This window comes from Drosophila mauritiana, chromosome 3L (genome assembly GCF_004382145.1).
Source record: "Drosophila mauritiana strain mau12 chromosome 3L, ASM438214v1, whole genome shotgun sequence".
In the NCBI taxonomy this organism is placed as follows: domain Eukaryota; kingdom Metazoa; phylum Arthropoda; class Insecta; order Diptera; family Drosophilidae; genus Drosophila; species Drosophila mauritiana.
Window position 1 is genome coordinate 20,799,749 of NC_046669.1, and position 15,803 is coordinate 20,815,551.

The window sequence follows — 15,803 nt, forward strand, 5'->3', positions numbered from 1 at the left end:
TTATGACTTGAATTTTTCTGGCTAAAACAAATGGCGCACAAACGTTTTTGCAGAACGCTCAATGGAATATATAATTAGAAAACAGGTATTTTAAACATATAAAATGTATATTGCAATGTAAATGTATAAGCGTGTTATAAAAAAACTTCGTTTTCCGTGATTATTGGCAGTTTTATTAAGGGCTATAAATGTTATGGAAAAACTGGTACCTTAACTACTAACAACCAGTTGACATATAACTCTGTAATGGTTATACCTACCGGAATGTAAAAAAAACGGCAGTGGCTCTACTTATTGATTATTGCCACGACTCTTTCCCTGTAATTAGTTTTCCCAGTGATTGTGCTCGTTGCCCGGAATTATTAGCTTGTCATCCAGGGAGATTCCGCCCCATCCAAACATCACCCAGCATCTCTAATTGCATTCAATATACCCCCCTTCCACTGATTCTAAACCCTTCCAATCACCAGATAAAATTTCAAGCGACTGAGAATAGTACCCTTCAGGGGAAGATAAGAGGAGGAGGCAAATCCCCTGTAATCCCAGCCAGGCGAAGAAATCACAGTCACAATCCTTTGGCTACGGACGCTTTGGACGCAGTGTCGCCCGCTCGATGGCGAGAAGTTCGGTCGAAAGTTGTTGAAAAATTGGAAACGTTAATCAAAGTTAAGCGGCGCAGAGCAGACGACGCGATGCCGACGTCAAAGTTAATTAAATTACAAAGTTATTTAATACTTTGGAATCGCAGACGTTCGCCAGAAGCAGCAGGAGGAGCATCTGCTGCTACAGCCGGCGCAGGACCTCTTGCTCCTTCGAACTCCTGCAGCATCATCGCAACGTGTGGCAGTATTTAATGAAATGTAATTGAAATAAATTAATTTTTTTCACACTTTATTCCGTGGAGTAGCTTGGTCTGGCAATGGAAACATTTCGTGTGCTTTTCACCTCTTCCTGAGCTGCAGCTTAATTCGGTTTTTCAACCCCTAGTCCGCCTGGACTGCAGCGCTCCTCCATTTCCACGTCTTCGTCTTCGAAATTTCCAGGGGATGGGCGTGAACTGTGCAACTTGGGCTTCTCCAAGAAACGGCAGTCGAGGGCTGTCGGGATCAAAGTTGTTATGACTATGTGAAAGTGATGGCTGCGTAATGAAATAAGCTCGGCCAGGCAAAAGCGATCAAAAGTGTTAAATGCTCCACTTCGGCTACTCAGTGGATTCTCGAGGTTAATAAATTCTATTTTTGTCACCTGTCTGCCCTGTCTTACGTAAAATGTCATATAATGGCTGTGTAAAAGCGTTTCATGCAGTAATATTACTAGGTATGTATAGTAATTAAATACCTTTATGGGTTATCACCTCGATGGGAGCATAGATGTCCGTATCAAAGACCTCATTTCTCGGCATCAGGGCGTCCGAATAAGGAAGTTTCTTGGGCAGACCCAAATCCAAAACGTGGCCACTTCCATCGCGTTGGGTTTCTTCGAACAGCGATATATTGGGGTTGCACCTCAGGTAGTATTGATTTAAAGCCTTTTGGGTGCTCAGCTCATTCTCGGCATGGCGATTCCTCACGGCCACATAACTGCGATCCGTAACCTTCTCAATGGGCGAATTCTTATAGGTGTGCGCTCCTGGAAATGGTGGCAAATAGTCCGGAATGTACGTGGTGGAGGCCAATACCATGGCCTTTGTGGAGCTCAGCATGGGTGGTGGCCCACTGTGGAAGTCCTGGTCTTGTGTCTCCGGTGGTTTACACTCAACCAAGGCCAACGAATCCGGTTGACCCTCGTACATGGCCTTGAGCTCGCCCACCCTGATGTTCATCCTCATGAAGGTGCGCTCCAGATCAAAGTAGCTGGGTGCACAGCGACCGGCGTGATTGGACCAATTGGTGGTCCGATTGGCAATCTCACGGAATCCTCGAGGGAAGCGTTGATTAACAATACCATTGACATGGAATGAATTTTCTTCTAGCTACTTACTGCCACGCAAAAGTTCCAGCATCGACTGACGCAGTACTTCGTCGACCACCTCACAGTTCTTGGATGCCAGCAAATTGTCCAGCACTGTGGACAAGACCTCGTCGTAGGTATTCATTTTTGGGCAAATCACTTGACTCGACTGATTGTAAAAACGAAGTGCCACAGACTGGCAGGGCGAAAAGTTTATCGACGATAACTTATTGACATTTGATTAATTTGCTTCAGGATTGCCAACCTCATTTTTATCAAACATCTAAAACAACAAACGTGTAATATTTTAATTATATTTCAAGGAATCCATTTTAATTTATTTTGATGTATTTCCAAAAAAAAGCATATAAGTTTCCATGTAACAGTTTATAGCATACCAACCTAAACTGTTTACACAATCTTTCCAAAAGGCTGAGCACTAAAGACCAGCAGCTAACTACCGATTGGGAACTGTCCGCACCACTCCCCTAAAACTAATTATAATATTTTCGCCTTTTGCGATCGCGACCTACTGCAAACGACTCGGCACATAGAGACTCGTATCTTGAGCATCTCTCCTAATGAGTTATGCAAATATTTACAGCCGTATGAATGGCTTCCAAGAAAACCAAAGTGGGAGCCATTGTTTGTCCGATGACAAATTCTCCAGACTCCGTCATAGACTAGCCAAAACGTGAGCCATAATCAGTCATAAGCCGAATAACAACAACAAGAAACGGCGCGAAAAGAGAATGGAGAACGGAAAACTGGGGGGAAATGGAAAAATCCAAGCACGAGGTCACTGTGTCAGAGTGGAAAAACTACTTTAGATGCAGACAGATTCGCGTTTGCGACGCCCAAGAGGCTGCTGCAATTGAACAAATTGTACCTCCTTCCAGAGTCCCTCCCCCATCATATCCCCACCACTTTTCCCCACTTTTTATTTTTACGATCCCATCATGATGATGTAGATGATGGGGATTATGTTGGCGGTCGTGCATTGTGGGCGTTCCGTGGCTGACATTTGTACAAAGAACTCGCCCGTATCTATCTGGGATCTAATGTTTTTGCCTCCAAGCGCTACCGTTTACGGCGCACAGAGAAAAAAATCTCTGCTCAATTGAAAACTTGTTGTTTATCAATTATCAATAAAACGATAAAAGATAATAAAGTTCCAAGTCGTAACCGAAAATTCCATCAGTTTTGTTTAATACTCAAATAGATAAATTGTTTTCAAATTGTGTTATAAAAACGTAGCTTTTTCGTAAAAAAAAGAGGGAAACGCCATGAGATACTTCTTACTTAGCTAATAAGCTGAAATTAATGAATACACATATATATTTCGCCGCGTGACAGTTTTAATTGGTTTGTTGCCTTTAGAGTGGGGCGTTGCCAAAAGATTTTCGGCAATCCGATAGAAACTGGCAAGACAAATAATAAAATCAAAAATAATGCCATGTTTCAAAATTGTGGGCATGACAGTTTTGTGCGTTTTAAACTGGGCGTGGAAATCTTCTTCCAGCTTCCTGTGCGTCTATGTTTGAAGAATCTGCATGCTTTACTTTCTTAACTTTCTAGCTTTTATAGCTCCTGAGACAGTCCGACATGGTCTGATTATCTGGCCTAGTAATTCTGATCAATCCCATATCCTATATATTATATGTGTATGTCCACAACATACTACATATTTTGAAACGAATATATAGTGTAGTCTAGTATACGCTTTTACTCTACGAGAAACGTCCTTAGAAAGGCTATGATAGCTATGATTTCAACAAGTGCTTTATGATTTAAAAACAATTTTTTTCTCTGTTGCAAAGATTAAATGCAATCTGCTTTCTAGACACTATTTTTTATTTTCTTTTTAATTTATGCACTGCGGTTGCGCCCATTGTCGCATAAATTCATTCTTAATTAACAAGAATGAGGAGCACATCCCGACATGCCGACGACGAGCGATTTGCAGGTTGTTTGCCCAGATGACAAACAAAATAATTGCTGCAATTTAGCCACCACCAGCCAAGATCCAAACAGCGGAGTATTTGTATCCGAGTACATATATGCACACAGGGGAAGTGCAGTCGGCGCAAATTGAGCTGTCTTGGGCTAATTCAAACGATTAATTCGATAAGCTTACAGCTCAAATCGGCAAACAGAAAGACGAACGACGGTTGGACAAACTGGCAGCCAATTGATTGAGCAGTCGATTGCGATTGCTAGGGAAGTCTGTGGCCAAAGGCCCGGTGCAAATTGCCGCGTCGGCTGGTTTGGAGTACAAAGCACCACAAATTGTTCCAGTTTCCGAGGCGCAGATAAATCTATTGAGATATCGGTACCCGGTTCCTCCATCCATCGCCTCGTTCCTCATCGCAGATGCACTTTTGCTGGACCGTTAGGCCCACGCAGGCCAAATGCATCTTGGCGAGAACTGTCTGGATTTCATAGAGCTTGTGGCACGATCTTCTGGAGAACTGTTGCCTCAAAGCAATCACTTGACGGAGGGCATAATCTTTATGACAGGCCAATGAGGGAACTTTTCGACAGGTTGAGCCACGTCCCGAAATAAAGGGATTAGAGGTTAACGGAACTAGTTGAACTAGTGACCTCTGCAAATTACAGTTTTCATGATAACAGAGCTTAATAGAAAGTCAAATAACTAAATACAACTATTTTGTAAGAAAAACATTTTAAAGATATCTTAATTATCATAAATTTACAGAGATATGTCCAAAAGAATGCAAATTGTCACTGATTGGCGATCTTTTTTGATAATGACCACTTAGTTAAGGCCTCCTTACAATCTCCTGGATCGAAGACAATCAAAAGCAGGCATTCGCACGACTTTTTGCCGGCCAAACAAATCGCTAATGGCACAATCAATGCAAAATTGCGTAATTAAAGCCAGATGGCGATCGGTTTGGGCCACATTTGATTTTGATCAATGGCCAGCAGTCAGTCCACGGAAGCCAATCTACCAAAGACACAAAGCGCGTTCGTCGTCAACCCGTCAAGTTGTGTTAAATTGTATAATGACTACAGCACTAACAATAACAATTATTGTAAGTTATTGTATCGCAAAGGGGAAACGAGTTTGGATGACCAACAGGTGCCACATTCAGCCTGCATTTTTGATACTTGGAGTGGCAATGGGGACATCGGTTAACTCCAATCTTTAAGTACTTACAAATGGGCCATGTGCAAGTAGTGACGGAATCAGTGAGCAAATTTTGATAAATCGCCCTCTTATCTTATCAACCTAAAAAAACAGTTTTTGACATGACTGAAAATAGGTTATAACCATATTTGACCAAGCCTCTCACTGATTTTTGTGAAACCCATAAAAGTTTTTACACTCGGTTGAGTTTCAGGAATTTTTCAAGTACTTATTGCGAGAAGTACATAAAAGTTTAACGCTCTGGAAATCATTTTTTGGTCGGGCTTAGTTGTAGTTTTGCTAATGCAGGAGCAGTAAAATCTTAAAACAAAATATTATATTTTATAATCTGTCTTCGACAGATTTAAGCTTTTAAAAACCACTCGAACAAGAACTATTTTTAGTCACTGTTTGTTCTTCGGATATTATTAGACCACTTGCACTTTGCAAGTTCTGTAGTTGACTTCTTTGCACTTCGACATTTGTCAGTTGAAAAACTTTTACACAAATAAAAGTTGTTTGCATTTTCACCCAACTCTGACAACGTTTCCTTGTACTTTACTAAACGTGGGGCTATGCAAATCGAATAGAAGAGATTGGGGTAGTCAAACAGACAATGTTGCAATTTAGCCTTTTATGAAGTTGACAAAGTAATTTTGCAGCAGACTCACTTTCGTGTTTTCATGTTCGGCACTGCCCAACTAATCATAGGCCAGGTTGGTATATCTTTGTATCTGAAATGAAAGGAAACGCGAAGATAGCAATCGAAATGACTTTATTACTCTCAATTGACACAATTTGGAGGCTACGCCTGTTTTTCATTTTTGGTTCGTCCAAATTGAAATTTATTGGCGAAACAAAAGGCGAATTATGTCGAACGGAATTTAATAAATTATCAATTCTAGTGAGGATACATATGCAAAATTGGGAATTAAAAGCGGTCTGCGAAGCTCGTGGCACATTTAATAATTCAATTGTCTTTTCCCGAAACGAGGCAAGCGTCTGACCCGATTTCGATTCGATTTAAATTCAAATCAACTTTTCAAAGCTGGCGGCAAATTTATGCAGTTTCAGGTTCCCCATCTACTTTGTGCTCATCCGTTCCCCCAGAAGCCACACAAAAATGCAAAATATGTGCTAAAAACTAGAAACCTTCTCAGCATAATTACGCAGTTCGACATTAGTGAAGAACTTGAGCTCCAGCATCGTCAGAATTTTTGGCTAAAACGTAGAAATTTCGAAGGGGATTTTGGCTGTGTGCGGAGAAGTTTCTTACAACTTTCTGTATCGTATGTCGACAAAATAAACATTTTCAGCTGACAGACAACGTCGAAGCCAACGAAGATAAACAAACAAAGCCCCAGAATGCAGTTGCTCAAATTATGAAAGAACTGCCAGATCAAAGGGATGGGTGGAAGAGTGGGGGTAGCTCGGCATATATAGCACATAGTGGGGCAAATGGGGAAATCCTGACATTTTCAAGTGGCTGTGATCCGCCATAAACTCCGTTGCAATTATTATTATTTTTGGACTGCATTCGAGGAGTTTTCGATTATTATTCGCCTCTCGAAATGTCAAAATGCTTTGCTCCGAATGGTTTGCATTTCGTGCATCGATTGAAACAATGTTACGGAAAAGGAAATCTCGTGAAAGTAATCTGCATATTTTCTTTTTGCATCGAGAGCAATTATTGATTATTGCTGTGTTTTGTATTTCAGATTCGCCGATTCGGTTGCAAAGGACACTTGAGGACGTCTTAACGAATAGGTAATTATATTAGAAGTATTAAATTTTTAACTTTGTATTTAATTGGATAAAGAAACAAGGAAATCTGCCAATTAAATGCTACATCTTTAAGCTTAATATAGTATATAATCATAGACTAACCTGATTAGGTTTAATTCTCATAAACATTCCTTTCATCTTCAGTTATTTCTCGAACACGAATTTCACTTCTTCAATGAATTCCCACTTACAAATGTGCAAGGCAATTGTATTATAAATTTCACTGGGGAAATGCAAGCATATAATTCAGCTGCCAGCTCGATATGGATGCCATTTCTTCAGTTCATTTGGCTAATGCAATTTGTGCCACCAAAAACCGCCCACTCCAATGTGGTTACACCTCCTGGCCCTCTTGTCAATACTCACCGCACATTTTGCGCAATGCCAGGCGGCGACTTTGGTTTTCATCTTTTGGATTCGGTTTCTACCTCTTGTAGACGGTTTTCATTTACACTTATTTATATTTATTTCCACACATCGCCTTCGATCGGAGACCCATTTCCAGCATTTATTTATGCTGATTCCTTTGGGCACTATCGCCGTGTGCATTTTTTATGGAAAAGGGAGTTGCAACTGCATTTACCACAATAAGTTAGCGATAAGGCGATGGAGTGGCATATAAATTAATAAGAGTGCCCAATGGAAAAGTTTATGCCCTCTCACATGGCGCATACGTAATAATTTCCAATGGCACTTCTGTGGCCTTAGAGCCACAATTTACCTAATGCCACACGATCAATATTTATACTTGGGCAATATTTGAACAATTTGTTTCAAAGTCACAGACATACGTAGCAAACTGAGTTGGTAGAAAAACCTGAGTGAGTCAAATTGCAGATGATTCAATTCCTCCCGTGGATTGAAAACACACCTATGTATAGCTCCAGTTGGCTTAGTCAGCAGAGATTTTAACTCATTCCTCTATTTTACGACCAGAATCAATTTGCATGCCATTTGCTGTGTCAAAGTTTTCTGTATTTACTTATATTTTTCGCTTTTGACCATATACGTTGCGCTGCCTATGAGAACGTAATTTGATTTTCAGATATCGAGTTTGATTTGTGATTTTTGTGGCGATTCTAAATGGCTCGCCTTGACATTTCGTGCTGGAAAAATTTAAATATAGATTAAAAAACGACGAAAGCGGCTGGCCGAGTGGTGTGGAGAGCATCATCATCTGCCGGGCCATTAGTAAAAAAAAGCTAATGCCACGCCCACTGTCCGCCCACGCTGCCACTCAATCTATAAATATGCCAGACTTTGCATAGCCGTAAAGTCAACAAAAGGCATCCGCAGAATGGAATGGGATGGGATATGATGATGCAGCAGCTGGCCGGGATGCCAAGGATGATGGTTAAATGGGGGGGGCTTTTAGGGGGTGTTTTATGGTAGTTCTGGGGATTCAATGTGGGTGAGTAACTGGCGAAGTTGAATGGTGAGCAACGAGTGCAGCAGACCGGTTGCCTATAAATTACAGTCAAACGGAAATCATTTTGCATGCATGTCCTGCCGCCTGACTTGTGAAAAGAAACCATGTCCTGTGCAATTTCAACAATTCAGTAAATAGGCGGGAAAATTTCCACTTGGCCAGCCATTGTCAACACTGCGTATACGTGATGGGCCCAGCATTAGCCAGGCCATAAACTAACTTTCCATAATGCGATTAGCCCCAGCAGCACCATGCAGTCCACCTACCCCAATCTGCGAGAAATCGCAAAATTTCTGCAGCACACGCACAAAAACCAAAAGCGAAGCAACAATTTTTCAGCCTCAAAGTGATTTCAAGGCAACTCATGTGGATGCGAGATGTGGGTGGTGGCCAACAAACAAGATAAAACTTTTGATTTATCGTTGACACGAACGCCAAGAACAGAAAGAGCAGAAAGAACAAGCAGGACACGAGGACCAGAGGAGCAGAAACATAACCAAAACCAAGTTGGAACCAAAACCAAGACCAGCGCTAGGACCTAGGTCCTGCTGGAATTTTGGCCAGCGGGAGGCAGCTGCAAACTAACTTGGCACAGAAATGCGTGCGTCGATAACGAAAGGCAGGCACATAGAGAAAAAACACTAAAAATTATTTCCAATTTTTTTGAATTTTGCATAATGCTTTTGTTTAAAAAATTAACATTAACCGAAGAATTAAGTTTAATAACACAATAGCAGTAATGGAACTTTAAGTGCTATGCTAAAAGTTGAAGATATTCTAGATGGAACGTTTGGGAACATTTGGGAAAATCCCCTTTTTCTTTGAGTGTGCCTGCATTAAAGGCAATTACACAGCCATGAAGGAGGAGAAGCAATTCCAGGAGAAGTGCGTAGGAGGCAGTGTCAAGTGTGTGTCACGACACGCGTCGACAAATTTGTGGGCTCCCAGCCGAAGTGCTGCAAACAAGCGAAAACTCTGCAGCTTCTGCTGCACGAGGCAAATGAGGCGGTTTTGGGGGTTTGGGGTCGAGCGTAGAAGGAAGACAAGAGGCACGGACAACAATGGGCACCTAAATGGTCAACTTGCTGGCCGGACGCTCGGATAACATCGCCAAAACAATTTACCCCAAACCAGATACAGCAGAAACAATTTTGAAAGCAAAGTTCCGCAATATTTGTTTGTTTTGCCAGCCTTAATTTCCACAAATATTAGCCCGCCCGCATTTTTTCGTTTGTTCACTTTCGGGGGATTTGAACTTGAAAACAATTAATAGAAAATATTTGTACGCAGAACGAAAATACTACAAGTGACATTTTTATGTCAATGAAGTGGGCACACAAAACAAGGCATATCATTGAAGAAACGATCTTAGAAGCGATGATCGACTTAGCAGAATTTACATCATCGCTGAATTGGAATTATATATGCACTGAAAAATAAACTACAAATTCGCAGTATAGAAATTTATAAAAAAATTCTATGTAATGTGAAATGAAAAATCACTTGTTTTCATATTATAACAATTAAACTATATTTTAATGAATCATATTAGTTTATTACTTTTAGTGGCGGTACATATTCTTTCCCTCCACTTTCTTTTGAAATGTATATGCACATTATATTGATTTTGTGTGCCACAAAACAAGGACTCCTATTTTCTTCAAGTGTACGATCTGATAGTATCAGATAGGCTGGGACACCCCGCCGTCGAGTGAAGTAAAATAAATTTGAGCGGCATGACATCACTTCAGTCTACTGCCTGAGTTCCAATTGCCGGTCGAGTACGTGTTTTAAATGCTGACGTAGCCGCTGGCGCCTGCGCCCAATGCAAATCTCCAAGTTTATTTGGTCGATGACGTTGTCTTCCAATTCGACATGCACATATGTATGTGCATACATATAAAATCTGAGCGGTTGGAAAATATCGGAATTGCGGTTACGTGCGGCAAGTCAAAGACGAACTTGAAGCGATTGCCGTGGCTGATTATTTATTGGGGGACCCAAGAGCTCTCGGCTGAGTTATGTCATATAATTTTGGAGTAGGACCCCTAAAAGTGCGCACACCTTTTGCGAGGCAGGTAGAAATGATTGATAGGTCGGTCTGTGGATTTCGAACTGCAGCCAAGTCGATTTGTGATGAGTTCTGGCGAATTCTGGCCAGAGCCTAACGTGATGGAGTTGGGATTTATGGCTTCAAACAGAATGAATGGGTCATTTTTTGGGTTTTGTTTAAATTGCCGACCCAGATGAAAATAGAAAGAATGTTCTCCATTTGCTTCATTAGGTGGCAGAACTTCGAGCGGAAGGAATCCATTTAAAATTCAACTGAACTCATTAAAACCTCTTTTTTCGTCGACGAAACTCTAAATTAATTTCAACTTGGCCCGCAGCAGCTGAAAAACACAGTCCAAACTTTAAATGCACTCGAATTCAACTGAAAAGTGCAGCCTCATGATGGTCGGGCACACTGCGTATACTTGATATCGCGCATACGCCGCATGGGACCACTAATGCTGCGTTGCCCTGCAGTGCCATCGTCCTGTCAAAGCAGCAAACACACAACACAAGACACAATGACTTGTCAGCAACTAAATGACTTTCACTTTTCTCGCTCGAGAGTGAAGGGTATTGTACAGCTTACACAGGAATTAGAGAAAGCGGAATATGAAATTTATACTTTTGTGAAAAACAATGGATTTCGTCTGCAAATATAAAATACGAAATATACAATATAATACATATAAAGTTACAATTACTTATATTTACCTTGGTTTCTAGTTACGCATCCATAATTTGTCTCCGTGTACGGTTAGCTCCGTGTTGAGATGTGTATCAGTGAACAGCTTGAAATTCCAAGAGGACAAAGTTGAGGGCTGACGATAGCAAAGACCCTCGGTTGAGGGCTGGAGGGAAACTCCAGTCAGAAGGCTTGACAGATGCGGAGATAGCACATCCAGCCGCCACAACCACTACGTGTTGGCTCCTCACCGACAGATTCCGCACAGGTGAAGCATGAAAATGCAGGCAATTGCACACAGGTAGAAATGTTCAAGGGTGCAAAAATCGTAGAAATGGCTGAAATGGCAGCTGTGAAAACGGTTCTCGGCTACTTTTTGCTTAAAATCGAGGCAGACGGAGCAGCAAGAGATTGAGTGGAATCTGGTAGAGATGCGTATAAATTATATTGGACGTCGACGATTTTCACATAGACGAGGAGTTGAAATGCTGCAGTTCAATTTGCGCCCGGTTTTCAACTGAATCTGAACTACTTGGTGTGGCGCACATTGTGATTGCATTTAAATCAATGAAATGCGCATAAATTAATTAAGCTGGAGCGAAACACAGTCGAAAAGAAAACCATTCGTTGTTTTTATAAATGTTTAACTTCCTATAGCTACAAATTAACCGCACAAAAACATTTACCTTTAATTAAGCCGCAAACTGGTATTTTAGCCAGCAATTTGCTATCGATTTTTAGTGTTTGTTTACTTGGTCGCCGAGCTAACAGAATCTATGCAAATTCGTTTGGCAACTTAATTATGCCAAGAACGGGTTGGATTCCCGGTAATTGATTACGACATCTGCTGGCCAGGAACTCCCCCAACCTAGTAGATATGACATGGTCAAGATTAATGCCACCAATTTGTCCACTTCTTACCCAACCACCGTATGCCGATCTCTAAGCTTTTTTAATTTATTTGGCAGCCGTTTGCATTGAACCCGACATGAAGAGGTTAAGTCCAAAAGATGTGTTTCCTTTTTTGCCATTGGCGCAGCCATTCAACTTTTGCTTTTTAACACGAATTCGTGTTTGGGCAACTTGATTGATGGCTGACGAGTTCTGCGAGTGGGTGATGATCTACTCAAGAGATCTCAATTATTGGCAATCATCTTGGTTCGCAGTTCTTAAATTCTCAGCGCTGTTTTCGATGCGATTCTAATTACGACTAAATTACATATCATATATCATCGCATAGGCATAAACACTTCGTGGAAGTCCATAATTTATGCTAATTCCCAGCGCCGAGCAGCGAAAATAGCACCTCATAAATGTAAATTCGGCTCCCAAATAGAGGAAACCCCCTTCAAAGGTAATCGCACGCCCCTTGTTCATTTATCAGCATCTTTTTTTCAGATGGCGGCCACACGTGTGTTCTTTTTTTTTTTTGTGTTTTGTTTTCTGATTACGATACCCGTTCTCACAGGGTATGTTATTCCCTTGGGTATTTGGAATTTGGAGGCTTAAAACCCAGAGTGCTGATGAGCTTATTCCTAACCTCGACTGGCTGGCTCGACAAGGCTATGGAAAAGGGTCGGATTTGACAGATTCTGACTTTAAAAAGCCGAAATACGAATATAATATTTCGGTTCTCTCTGCTGCCGCTTGATTGATTCCCATATTTTTAAATAATTTTGTATGACTCCACTTCCCCCGAAACTTGTTGAAACAATCCGATTAATCTCTAGCATATTCAGCTGCGCTGATGTCGTAATTTCCAAACTCGATTATTGCCGACGCGCCCAAGCTGACGCCCAAGTTCAAGATCAAGATCGTACGATTTCCCCTTCATCATTTTCCGCGACATTTGAATGTCGTCTGGGCTCCCACATCCGACTGCATTCGAAGTGGGTCATAAATCAGTCAAATTCCGCCCACTGGCAAACATTTTCCCTGCGCCTACTTGCGTGTGGGTGCCGTCTCTCTTTTTATTAGCCACTTAAGCGAATGTCGAGTTGTAATAATGTTGACAGAATCGTGGATCGGCGTTGAATTGAAGGTCCATATCTACCGGCAACTCTCTCGTCATCGCGTCAACGGGTCGGGCAAACAAACCAGAAGTGAAGTAAACAATTCGACTGCGGAGCCAGCAGGTACGGCTTCTGAACGTGCCCAAGATCGCTACACTCAAAAAAACTCGGATAAATACCTTTATTAATTTTAATATCACTGTTATCTGTAAGTACCAAATATTATATAAAGCAATTTAAATAAAAATATATAGTATTTATAAAGTAAAATGTAAAGGCAAAAAAATGTGTATCACATTTCAGTACTTCAATGTGCCTACAATTTGATAGGATTGGTTAGCGATCTATATGCTTATACAGTATGCTTCTTATAATTCCCAACGCTGAGATCACATTTGATTAGTATCTACGTGGATGGGTAATGTACCATCTGTCTTAAAGTAAACCCAAGTAGTTTCTTCGCATTTTATAACTATAAACTATAATATTTTCCCGTGTATCGGGCCCATAATGAATGTCAAGTCGTCACCGGTGAGGAATCCGTTGTCGGTTGCCGTTGGCCAAGAAAAGCCAAGAGGCACAAGCCACCAGTGGTGGCTGCGCCCAGCCAGCAACTCCGGCCTGTCTGGCGAAGCTGTCAATCCAGTTGGGCCGGCGTGTGTTTGCTGCTTCTATCACTTTTTTTTTTGCTTTCCTTCTTTAATTTGTTTGCTTTCGTGGGCATGCATTATTTTACAGGAATTATATGTAATTAGCCGTGTGCATACGTGTGCGATGGTCTTTGGGGAGTGAAAGGGGCGGCGCTGAATTAGCCGCACGCTCAAATGGCTCAATTAAAATGACACAATCTGGCTTATAATTCGATAGGAGAGTGCAATTGAAACCGGTATTCCACCGCAGAAACTTTTAAATGATAGATCTTTTAATTAAGCGTAGTGGTATGTCAAAGGTGAAAGACATGGTGCGGCCAAACTTTTAATTAAGTTCGGTTTATCATTAGATCTTATTTACTCTCACTTTCAGTATAGGTGTAAAACAAATGTTTTCATTTTTTTCCTAACAATGCCGGATTTTCAAAAGCTGTTGTAATAATGTTTATTATTTTGAGATCTCGGAAACCATAAAAGCTAAAAAGAAAATTTGATTCAACTGATTGACAAGCCCACTCTAACGCCCAAAAATCGCCCTAAACTGCCAGATGTGTTGGTTTCATTCGTTCGCTTGGGTTATTCATACTTTTGGTATTTTCTGAGATATTTTAAATTCGAAATCTTTATTAGCTTATTGCTTAAATATGACAATATTTATAATAAAAAAATATTTCAAACTTGTAGAATAATATAATGGAACTATCCATCAGATGAACATTTCAATTTTACACAAGGACCCCTTTATTTGTATTTAAAGGATCAAGTTCAATTTCTTTGAGTATCTTATCTCACATAACAACACAATTTATTTGAGACCCTTACATGGCAGTTGTTCTAAATATAAGCCATGACAGACCCTTTAAAACAGTTAGCGGATAAACCCGCGGCATTTCAAGTCGTTTATTTAGTGGTGGAAAAGTGGGTCACTGCAACCGGCACACCACCATTCACACACTCGGCGGAGGCACTTGGAGTGTCAACAAATTGAAAATAGAATGCAATAACAAGCCCCAGTGGCAGTGGCAGCTACAGTGACGGCTTTTGACCGGGTTGTCTGCCACTTGACGAGGTGGTTAAAGTTATGAAAGTGCTAATTGAAACGCCACACAATGACCGGCCAAATGAGCCACTCGATGAGTGGACACTGCATCAACCCAACCAACCATCCACCCAACCGAAAGTCGACGATGACCAGTTTCGTGGGCAAAAGCTGTTTATGAATGGGGGCCGATAAATAAAATAAATCTGTTCGTCGACTCAATTTGTTTTCGCTGGCGTGGAGGCGTTTGTGTGTCCATCCATCAACGGATACACTTGTTAGAGGCTTCTCCGACATATATTTGCATAAAACAAACATTTGCTGAAATAAAATTATGATATGCAGACGAGTTGAGAGATTAACGAATGTTCATCGTTTGTTTTCATTTCGAACCCATTTTTCCAGCCCGTCATCCGGTAGAGCGATGTAAGAAGTGGCCATAGCGAACATAATACAGAGCACAATACAACCAGCTTCATCTTACCCTCAAAAGTCGGGGAAAAAATACCCGGCATCAACAATCATCAAGCAGCAGGCAAGAGGATGTGTGGCAGCCATAAAATGTGGTGCTGTCAAGTATTTATCTTAGCTTTATGTGAGTTCTTTCGCATCCAGCTCTTTCTATGATTTATTGATTATTTCTGTCATGCCCACAGTTGCTCACATAATTGCGGCGGAGTTCCACGGAAGTGCAGCTCGCGCCGAAATCAACTTCGAAGGCCCCTCGCCTGCTCACAGTCAGGATGCAGCAGCTCCAACTTCCAGGCCAAAGCGCCGTGTATACGCCTTGTGTCCACCGAAATTCCATCGCGTGGGCACCGATTGCTACTCGCTGGTCGATCAGCGCAGCAGTTGGTTGGAGGCACACTTCTTCTGCAAGGACAAAAACGCCAATCTCACAGAGCCGGGCAAACACGCCGACCGCAAGCTGAGACTTTTCCTTCAGAAACAGGATGCCCTATCAGGCGGTGAGTAGATTCTTACAAGTTAAATTGCTACCGCAGATCCAACCCGGAATAGTTAAATAAGACCTGTTTTTCGATTTTA

At 41.3% G+C, this 15,803-nt stretch overlaps 2 protein-coding genes across 4 annotated transcripts in view; one reads left to right on the forward strand and one right to left on the reverse strand.

Moving 5' to 3' along the window:
- Nucleotides 1-15,803, forward strand: part of LOC117142059 (trichohyalin) — a 40,767-nt gene that overhangs the window by 21,798 nt on the left and 3,166 nt on the right. For all 3 annotated transcript variants that reach the window (XM_033305934.1, XM_033305936.1, XM_033305935.1), the window contains exons 2-4: nt 6,823-6,871; nt 15,162-15,351; nt 15,413-15,724. In XM_033305934.1, the coding sequence (XP_033161825.1) occupies nt 15,300-15,351; nt 15,413-15,724 (364 nt within the window). In that variant the 5' untranslated portion in view covers nt 6,823-6,871; nt 15,162-15,299. The remainder of the gene's footprint in view (nt 1-6,822; nt 6,872-15,161; nt 15,352-15,412; nt 15,725-15,803) is intronic.
- Nucleotides 866-2,163, reverse strand: LOC117142061 (transcription initiation factor TFIID subunit 8). The gene is made up of 3 exons (XM_033305939.1): nt 1,981-2,163; nt 1,339-1,917; nt 866-1,097 (listed from the first exon to the last, which is right to left on the reverse strand). The coding sequence occupies exons 1-3, from the start codon at nt 2,093-2,095 to the stop codon at nt 964-966; spliced, it is 828 nt and encodes a 275-aa protein (XP_033161830.1). The 5' UTR covers nt 2,096-2,163; the 3' UTR covers nt 866-963.

What these genes read in the sequence shown, in the direction of transcription:
- LOC117142061 (XM_033305939.1), bottom strand. Translation starts at nt 2,095, where the DNA reads ATGAATACCTACGACGAGGTCTTGTCCACAGTGCTGGACAATTTGCTG. An exon ending in GCTGGAACTTTTGCGTGGCA is followed by an intron (nt 1,918 to 1,980) that starts GTAAGTAGCTAG and finishes GCTTCCCTCGAG; the next exon opens with GATTCCGTGAGATTGCCAAT. An exon ending in CGAGGTGATAACCCATAAAG is followed by an intron (nt 1,098 to 1,338) that starts GTATTTAATTAC and finishes TGATCCCGACAG; the next exon opens with CCCTCGACTGCCGTTTCTTG.